The sequence below is a fragment of the Strongylocentrotus purpuratus genome, unplaced genomic scaffold (genome assembly GCF_000002235.5).
Source record: "Strongylocentrotus purpuratus isolate Spur 01 unplaced genomic scaffold, Spur_5.0 spur5_scaffold_6, whole genome shotgun sequence".
Lineage (NCBI taxonomy): Eukaryota > Metazoa > Echinodermata > Echinoidea > Camarodonta > Strongylocentrotidae > Strongylocentrotus > Strongylocentrotus purpuratus.
Window position 1 is genome coordinate 20,790,868 of NW_022145612.1, and position 10,411 is coordinate 20,801,278.

Consider the following 10,411-nt stretch of genomic DNA (forward strand, 5'->3'; position numbering starts at 1 on the left):
AGACGTGGGCTACTCTAATCCAAGGTTAAGTAACGTATTACAGCGGTTGGAAAGAATTATAAGAGATAATTGATTGACAGATTGGCAGGTTGTAGTGCCATAAACATGGTAAATTGACTGATTCCCGGGCCAGAAGAATACTACTAACAAATTATTAAGATAACATTAAAAATACTAATATTCCACTTTTCTCTCTCAAGCCAAACACAAAATGGAAAAGTTACAGGCCTCAGTTTCTTGTTATTTACTCCTTGCCAACATTTTATCTGGTAGAGGGTTCATCAACTCCTTTTTAAAGCATATCAATATTGTTATTGCTGTGTTGTTGTCCAAGTAATACAAATTACTCGATCTGGTACCTAATATTCGAAAAAGTAATTGAGTGAATAGAAATTCCAACTTTGTTAATTCACCTACATAATATTTAAAATCAGATAGTTTTATCTAGTGTGTCCTGGGATCTACAGAGCAGCTAATGACCAGAACAGGAATACTTTTACGAGAGCCTAAATATTTCGGAGAGCTCAGCACTACCCAGCGATTTCTATTTTAGAAATAATTTAGGGTATAGGTCGGAATAGCTATATCTGTATTGACTCAGACAAGGTTATACTAGAAATAACTACAAACATGCTCGCAGCTATTTATGAAAGTACTACTAGTGGGAGGTGCAAGGTGCTCTGTGGACTGCATTCGATCGTTAAGATTTGTTTTGGCTTGATATAGAATAAACCAGACAGGTGACAGGAATCGCCTGCAGAAGCCTAAGCTGAAAATGAAACATTTTCTTAAAATTATTTCCAGCGCGTAAATTGTTTATTGTATACTTAAATCCCCTCTCAGAAGAATGTTAATATATTCTGTGTACCCCGGGCTGCATGTTTATACCGGATTTCGGGCATTACAAAGGTTTGCCAACCTACAGGGGGAAAATATTTATATATTACACTAACTAGGCCTAATACCACTTACACGTTCGAGAGTTGTGAATAAACTTGTTCTATTAGTAATCTGCTACAAAAACACATTAGCAAATACATGTAATATGAAACAAAGTGTAAATATATTTTCTTGCTGCCAAATAATGGTTCTCAATCAATAGCTTTTTTCAAAAAATTTTACTTGACTTTAAAAAAAGTTTATATAATTTATTTGTCAAAGGTTTATCAATAACTTATGGAAATAATATTAGGCGCTTTCTGATATTCAAAACCTAAACTCAAATTAACCAACCGTATAGTATAGGTATGCATGAAGCATAATAAACCATAAATTTTGTTTGATTCAGTGAAAATAAAAAAGGGGGAAATGGGGCAACGCATACAAAGAACATCCCCTCCCTTTTCATACCATATAGTGTCACGATTGAATTGTATAACAACTGCCAACAACCCATTTCTGGCTGACTTGCCATTTATTCCTATTGATAAAAAAAAAGATGAAAGAAAATACACTTTAGCCTGCTGGGCGTTAGATGGGCGCTGACGAGGTGTTTTGAACTTCAGTTGACTCCTAACCATGATGCTACGTTTTCTTTCAAGTGTATCTCATTCCAGGTTCAGTCTTGGAATCAATTCAATAGCCGTGGCCTGCATTGCTCTCCAGGCGTAAACGTTTAACAAATTCTATAGCAATATTTTCAAAAGAATCATGCAGGGCGTGTATATTGGTTTTTCGTGAATGTTGTGTGAATATTATTAGACACATGTTTGACAAACGAACTGACTCGTATAGGTTAATGGGACTGCCGATTTGATTATCTCTAACGATTCTCTGGTTAGTTATAATATATCAATGAAACTGTACTGTAAAAAGTTGATTAAAATGTTACTGAATGATTGGTAAAGAGGTAACATGCATGTGTGTTGGGTAAAATATTATCCAATATACGGTAAGTTTTACCCAATTTGGGTTTTATTTAACCTATTTTTAGATCTTTTTTTTTGTTGCTATATATAGTGTTCTTATAATCTTCGATATTCTCACTGGAGATTATGCATGTACATCTAAATCGAATATTAATTGTTGACTACATGGACAGTACTGTTACGGTCTTCTGTGAGCGTTATTTTTCACTCGATTAATAAAAGATTTAACAATAATTCAAACTATCAGCTTTGACCAGCAACTCATCCGATCTCATTTTGTTCATCCTGATGATACCCGGGTTGGTGCACCCAATATCTCTATTAAGAAATGGAGAACCAGAGAATCTGAAAATACCCTGACAGCCTCATATCTGGTCCAAAGTTGACAAAATTTAATGCATCGTCATGACATCGCCATCTCAGCAACATGATAGAGACATGGAGAGCGTTGATCATGCTGATACTGTCTTGAGTACGAGGGACTACGTCCGTATTCTAATTTTACAACTACACATTACCAGGGACATGATATTTACGACTATTTAGAATTGCTATGGAGATAGATGAGGGTAAGCAAAATGGTACATGCGTGTCATCAAAATGCTCAATAATAGAATATGATATTTTTATCTAAAAGATTTAGTGATAACCACGAACAACAGGTGCCATTTTAGATGGCGGATTCATTCAGAATCCAACAAAGGGTAAAAGTGTTTAGTAAAACCAACGCGTTCCACATCATTTGTTGCCAAATGAACCGCATGCATAGGTAGCATGAATGACTCTGATACCTATAAACCAACAGCACTGACACTCGTTAGTATCTATTAAAAGAAATCCTTTCAAATTTGACGATTTTACACTGGGGATTAAAGTCTGGTGTCACTCCGAGAGAAGTATTCATTTTGGTATTTAACAGCTAGGTAGAATGCATCGTATAATTTCTTCTCGGTATTTTCGTTGTTGAGATGTTTTCGTTCGGTGCCATTTGCGCCTATAAATCAAGGAACCAATCATAATTGTGGTATGTGTGTCTGGGTCACTTTTTGACTTTTAAGCAATAGGCACACCACAGGTCAAATACGTCATCAGACAATACCTTTCTCTACCCCATCCTCTCTCTCTCTCTCTCTCTCTCTCTCTCTCTCTACTATTCTCAGCTTTGCCTTTAGTAATGTGTTTTGTTAATGTACAGCTGCAAATCCACGATGATGCACTAGAAAACGAACAAAAAATTGTTTAAGGAAGGAACAAAAGAGATGCAAGAGTATATACTACAGATGACTGAAAGAAACCACAACATAAAAGAGCCTCTCAGCTCTTGGTCATGGCGAACGTTAACGATACCACAAGGGCTTCCGGAATGCTAATTATACCCTTCATCTTTCAATCATACCAACATCACCCCCATTCCACACAGGATATATAATGACAACTTTACTTTTAAGAATAGTACACTTCATATAAGTCGAAAATGTATGCATATCTTTTAAAAGACAACATGGCGAACAAAACCAAGAGATTCATCACTAAATCCACACTCTCGTTTTTTTAAAGAGAGCAGCAGATGAGGCGTCTACACAATGTACATGCTTCGTGTGCACGGCACCATGGTAACGTTTAATTATGCATGTGATGAACGTTCATCTTTAATCAAGGAGTCGTGTAGCATAATTTATGACGTATAGATGCTTCTGATGGTTGGTAAAAATCTTTGTGATCATAGAAATGTAACTCATCAGATTATGAAAGATTTGCGCTGTAAATTTACTGGTTCCAATCAAACAAATCCGTCCACGATGGTCTTGTGTGTTTTTTTTTTCTCTCTCTTCTTATTCCAACACTGGGCGTCTCAAAGTTTGCAAGACATATTAATCGGCATGTAAGCTCCAGGCTCACAATACAACAAACATGTATTCAAGTTAGGGCACATTGTTTATCATAGTCTAGAGCTTAGCGAAGACGTATTTGAACCCCGGATTTGAACTTTAAGTGGGTGCATCAAAACAAAAGCGTGCAATGTTGTACCAAACAGCAAACATGCACTCGCTCGCAATCCTCTAGCATATTTTCTATCCACCTACTTGCATTCTTCCGCCAATATTGGCAGCGATGAAACAATGGGTCGTTGCTCGGGTCGTTGCCCGTGTCCCACCCACAAAACCTCGTGCCAACCCAACCCTACAACCATGAGCAAACACCATCAATATGGCGTAGACATGATACTTTGAGAGTTCAAACACACGTTGACAAAGAGACTCCTAATCAGGAAGACAGTAGCTCATCATTTAATCCATGCCAGAATAAGACTCTTCTACACGATGAGCAAACATCTTCAACCATACACGCAAACAGAGGAACATGGGTAATAAGTATTCACGATATTGAAAGAAAAGGACCAACATCAGGCCTCTAAGTTTGAACAGCAATTCTCAACTGTTAGCAACATTTTCGGTGGTTTTACGCATTATCAATTTGATAGTACAGTGTACCTCAGGACATAGGTGAAATCTCTTTGGTTGATGATATTAGACACTTGTTGTATTGTGAAAGGGAAACATAACTAAATATTTTGTTTTTGTGTCTGTTTCATATTTCTCTTTCTTTCTCCCTTTATATTTCTTTCTATCTTTGTTTTATTTTTTTGCTACACTCGTTCCATAAAAAGAGTTTTAATATAAACCTTGACAAAGTGACAATCGTTATGATATCTAAAATAATGAAGTAGAAACCAACCATAAACCTACGCAGATTGTGAATTGCAATCTGATGCTGATGCTACGACCCTCATAATGTGTAGACCCGTTTACACGATAGTACAATCATCGCTTTAACTTTCAAACTTCAACCTTACCGTCATGATATTGATATAAAAAATGGTAAGATTTGTGAAAATCGCGATGTTAGTACATATTGCATTGTTAGTGAAAACCGCGACGTCTGGTACGTGCCTCTTATTTACATGGGTCAATAAGAGGAATGATGTAAGGGTCATGATCATTAGCAATCCGTGGCCGTGCGTCCTCCTCCATCTCATCCTCTACTGCTCGGCGTGTCTCTGATAGCGAGATGGGAATTAGGATCAAACGAGCACCGGCCCCTTATTGCTCATGTTCAGGGAACATGCAGGAGGAAGGAAGAAGACGTCACGAAGACGTGACGAAGGAGAATTTATTATGAAAAGGTAGTTCCGATTGAGTGAAGGACTTGTGACCACGAAGCCGTTGCTCTGTATTATTATGATGACGATTATGGAGTACACAGTATTGTATATGTATTTGAACTGTAATTAGCATGATTAATTGCAAGCGAGGGCGGACTGTGACGGAGACGTATTAACCCTTAGGGAAATATAGGGCATCGGCTCAGCTCTGGTTTGCGTTGGCTTATTGCCTTCATTTTGGGATGGATATGTTTAATGGAGGTGCTCATAAAACCAAGAACAATCAGGCGAATGGGTTTATAGTTCGTTGTTTCATGGATACGACAAAAAGAAATTGAAACAGGCAGATTGAGTAATACATTAAAAGGAGAAGAAATGTGAATCGATTATAAGCCTAGTATAGGACTTTATACCAATACCACTATGGAAAGATTCAATCAACAAACATATTTATGTGTTCAGTGAAATCTTCAATGCGACACACAATTTATTATTTAAATGCGTTAACCGATGATGTCGCAAATTTAATTTTTCATTTCTAGAATTGTATATAATCATTATTTTGGCTTGCGTTCACGCGCAAACCAGATAAATAAGAATACAATAATTTACACCCAGTATCATCACTTCAATGTCCTATAAACCAAAGCCATTTCGCATTGTACCATTTTTTCGAACTTCACTCCTGTTGCTCTCTTCCCTTCCCTTTAAAGATTCTTGTTTCCCCCCTCACGTCTTTCAATGACCGCTCGAATCTCACTGTCGTGTTACAGGCCAGCAGCTTGAGACGACGGCAGGTGAATCCATGACCGAGAGTTCAACGCCGAAATGAAAACAACAGATGATACCATGATGCTAAATGCCTCAACTCTCGATGACTTCTCGGTCATTAATTCATTAACGATTGTAAGCTTTGACAGAGTGTTATATGATAGACTGAATGGTGCCGAGTTGTCCTGTGAGTATAATGACCCATTGGACGTTGATATGGCCGTACAGTCTTTGCTTTGAAGGTGGAACATCTCTGCCCAGTGTCCTACGTAACAGTCGTGGTTTCATCTTCATTTTCATTTCCTCACCACTGAAACAAAAACAATTTTACGACTTCAGTTCACGACTCGTCGTAAAATTTAAGTAATTACTGAGAAGTTTACTCGAAGTTAAATCGTTAAACTTTTTGTTGTGGCAGACATGGCTCGATAAAACAGACAATGTGTAATTATGGCAGAATAGACCACCCTTTCTTGCATCTTTCATGTTTCATGAATACCCCGAAAGAAATTGGAACAAACAGTATCCTTGTAAAACACAGACAAAGACGTTATCTGCTTTAGCAAAGTGGAATATGAGATGCTCGAACTTCTCAATAATCCCCTTCAACTTGGCAAAACCGTAATACCATGTATTTTCGGGGATTTTATAGGATAGACGGAAATCCAAATATGCGAGAGCCTCTCTCGACAACTGCACCATATACTTTGCGATGAGGTGTATAATGCATCATACATTAGTGGTTATATTGTAGGGACGTTTGCTTCGGAAATTGATAGAAATTGGTTGCAAACTCGGGATGGAGTAGGGTGCGTGAATTCGTAAAATTAGCTCAATTAAAGTGGGCTCAACGTACTGATGGATGCATCTGGTAGTAAATTAGACCATGAGTATTTATATGCGTTTCGGGACACACAGTACATGGGTTCTGACACAAACCCATCGTGCTATTGTTGATGTACTAGAAATGACTTCTGATGATTAAGAAGACGAGTCGCGAACTGAAGTCGTAATATTAAGTCCATCGGAGAGAACTTAAAGTCATCGGTCCTCTGATTGCTTACTGTCTTACAAGCATCATTGTGCTTTCTTAGCAGTCAGGTAAGACGAACCATCAACACTGTCCTAAATACAGACCTACATGTTCATTTGAGCGATACCAAATTAAAGTTATCTTTGCTATGACAGATATTCAGATAAGGGAATATGATTTGTTTTAAATCAAACTAAAATGTTATAGGACTACTTCGAATTTGGAGAGATGTGTACTACTCTTCACTCCTCTCAGCTTTTTTCGTCCCACCTCACACCCTCCACATCTCTGGCTCAATCCTCTATCTCTCTGTTTCTCTCTCCATCCTTCCTTCATGATTATGATCCCTATCTTAATGACGAATTAATTACTCAGCGTTAATGTCATTAATATAAACAGAGAATGTAATTACAATGTTACGTCATTTCGAGATGTCACCGTTTTCGATTCTAGTTGACCGCTCCACAGGTCCTGAGTCACGTTCAGGAAATGATTGCAGGTATCAATGCATCTGACTAATTACTACTAATGCATCCGAATAATTACTACTAATGCATCTGACTAATTACTGCTAATTAGTATGATTAGTTTCTATGACAGGTGGACACATAGCATTATATCTTATTGGGTTGAAAGTACTAATCTAGTATATTAACAAAGATTGAGAGTGGTTACGTAATTATTTTACGACTGCATAATTTGTAATACCTTTGTTTTAATATCTATTTGACCACCTGTCTTGTTACTTCTTCTTCTAAAATGCGATTCACTTATACAGTAAGGTTTGTTTTGTAATTTTTTTCTTCAATCTGAATGAAGAGTAGTTTAAAGAAATTTTCAAGATTAAGTTTACAAATTATCATCGCAAAATAAATCTTGTAAACTAATGTTTCTATAATAAAGGAAAGTGGTTAACAAAAAATATCAAGATGCACCTAAGTTACATTGTGTATCATGACACCATTTGCTCATCCGACCCTCTCTCCATCGCTTTTTTTTTCGAGGTCCCTATTTTTATACAGAAAATAATGTCGAATTAAGTTATAAACGAAACCTACTCAGACAATGTAGACTAAGGACTGTAGGAATGCATTTTGTATCTGTTATTTACATTTTCGCACCTGGCAGACAGTGGAACGTACGTAGAATTTTTACAGCACGGTATACTTGTTTGACTGCTGTTCGGCTTAGGATATAGCTACCTACCCTAATGGTATGCTGACAAGTGAAGGTGAACGTAACTCAATACCACACAACACAAAACATTCATTATAGCAACTGCTCCCCTTCAAAGGGGTTACAACGTGTTGGGCTTGTTTCCACCGTGAAATACCAGCATGAACTACAAGAAAACATTGGGTCATAAAATTACTTCGTTTACGTGCCCAGACATAAACTTATGTTAACTTGTTTTGTGGTCCAAGTTGAAAACCATGAAATCACATAGCCTCGGGTGAGTGAAAGATTGCCTTAAAAATGTGTGTAAATGATACTAAACATAATGCAAAGTTATATTTTCTGATAACAAACAATAAACCGGTCCCTGCATAAACGAAAGAAAACAAGGAGTCAAGATCCATTTTTGGTTACACCGAGAAAGTATGAATATGCAATTAGCTAATTCTGTTTCGGACAATTTCCCTGAAATACCAATTGTTCTAGCCTCGGTATTTTATCTAGCTATCGAAAAGTACTGGTAAAGTGGTATAATGTCACATCGTATTTTATGTACTTTCAAGGCATTTTTAAAATCATTTTTGTTGTGTACATTTTGTTTTTTGTTTTTTATTCATGTTATTTAGCTCAGTACTAAAATCCACTGAATATACCATCAATATTAAACCAGGGGTGGGAACAGGATGTGTACAAAGGGCTTAACTTACACAATTCACAATTAAAGGGGCATTTTTTTAGGTATGCAGATTTGGGGTTCCAAAGGTGGGGGCGCAGGACGGTAGCGCCCCCTAATAAAAGGCTAAGTGTGTCACTAGATTGAACTGTCGAGAAAAAATAAAATGGAATGACATGAAATATTATGTAATGAAATAACACGAAATGAAATGAATGACAGAATGCGTGAAGCTTGACTTACTTTGCATAGCAGAGATCTGCACACACTGCGATGACTAAGGTTAGAATGGTCCCGAGCAACATGATGATTTGGAAGGCACTGTATGATTTATTGAACAATGTTCTTTACAGACCTCAAAACATGAGGTTGGTGAGGCCAACTTCTGCTCCTATATCAGTAGATTTCTGGTTGAAAATGAGCCCGACGGTTCTGGGCAGGTGGGAGCCGTTAATACTCCGTTGGTAAGTTTCGCTGTATCGATCGTAGTCGTAAATTGGAGATGATCCTTGACTTGAGATTGTACGCAGCCCTATTGCGTCTCCTTGAGCTGAAGTGAACAAAGTCCTCCGCTTAAACGTGTGACTTCCAGTGACTGCAGCATTGGAGAGAACAATCGTTAAAACACGTTCATCGTGTCCTCCATGAGAGAAATCTTCTTTTACTTCTTGAATTGTACAAAATCTTCAATGAAATGACAATTAACGTAGCGATGAATGATTTCTACGAGATTCCGCTCGCTGTCTGTTTATCCGTCTAACCTTGACAGGAGTCTGTTTCACTGGAAGCTTAAAAATCAAAATCCACAGTTCTTAATGTTGAATAAAAATTCATCCCACAGAAAGGAGAAAATCCTTTCATATGAGTAGGCAAAATGTTCTTCACATCAAGTGGATGATAAGCCGGTATGGAATTTTATGATCCCATAAGCGATCGTCAGGAGATCCCTGCGTGTTGACACATCGACTGATAGTGAGCGAATGGTGATGATTTCTGCTTCATTCATAAAACGCGTTCGTTTCGCGGGTGCACAGTGTCGTCTGCTTCTCAACACACGTTACTCACGGTAGACCAAATATACGGAGTCACGTGATCCTGCGGCCCTCCCTCACAAGGCGAGCGGCAAACAACAAAGGCGATAAGTCGTCATCATACAAATACGTTGGTTGACCCATCATTTTCCATGGCTGTAGTGCCCTAACAATTGGGAACATCGATTGCCTTAAACCAGGAAGATCCTGCTTAAACATTTATTACAATGCTATCCACTTATCCCCATCTTCATTAAACATGACTTTTTGACCGGTGAGGTATCTTTTGTTTAATCACCGATCAGAGCAAACCACACTCCCAGCACAAAACAGGCTTATATTAACCATAAAACGCTTACATTGTCGCCAAGAAAAGAGCAACTTTTTGTTTTGTATAGCCACCCTCCCCCCCCCCCCCACCCCTTTCCCACGCCTTTCCTCCTTTGACTATCTTTTCGAGCCATTTTTGTCCATGGGGAAGAAATATTTCAATACGTACTATGTGTGTAAATCATCCTGAATGGTCTCAAACACAATGTATAAGCAATAAGTGTGAGTAATTTGTTTAGAAATAGAAGTAACCATTCCGCCCACTTTAAATTGTTTGAAATGTGCTGTTTGCCTTGGACTCGTTTGACGCAAATACTTGCCTCATGGTAATTACGTAGAGGCTTGATTGCAGCCTTGATTGTAATG

The 10,411-nt window shown here is 37.8% G+C and overlaps 1 protein-coding gene across 9 annotated transcripts in view; it reads right to left on the minus strand.

Annotated features, from left to right (window-relative positions):
* LOC105436405 (fibrillin-2) overlaps window positions 1-9,713 on the minus strand; it is a 104,972-nt gene extending 95,259 nt beyond the window's left edge. For 2 of the 9 annotated variants that reach the window (XM_031000204.1, XM_031000203.1), the window contains exon 1: window positions 8,928-9,710. In XM_031000204.1, coding sequence (XP_030856064.1) covers window positions 8,928-8,989 — 62 coding nt within the window. In that variant the 5' untranslated portion in view covers window positions 8,990-9,710. Of the gene's footprint in view, window positions 1-8,927 lie in introns of all 9 variants that reach the window. The other 7 variants (XM_031000206.1, XM_031000205.1, XM_031000202.1 and 4 more) reach the window with 7 other exon arrangements.
* Between the last annotated feature and the right edge of the window lie 698 nt (window positions 9,714-10,411).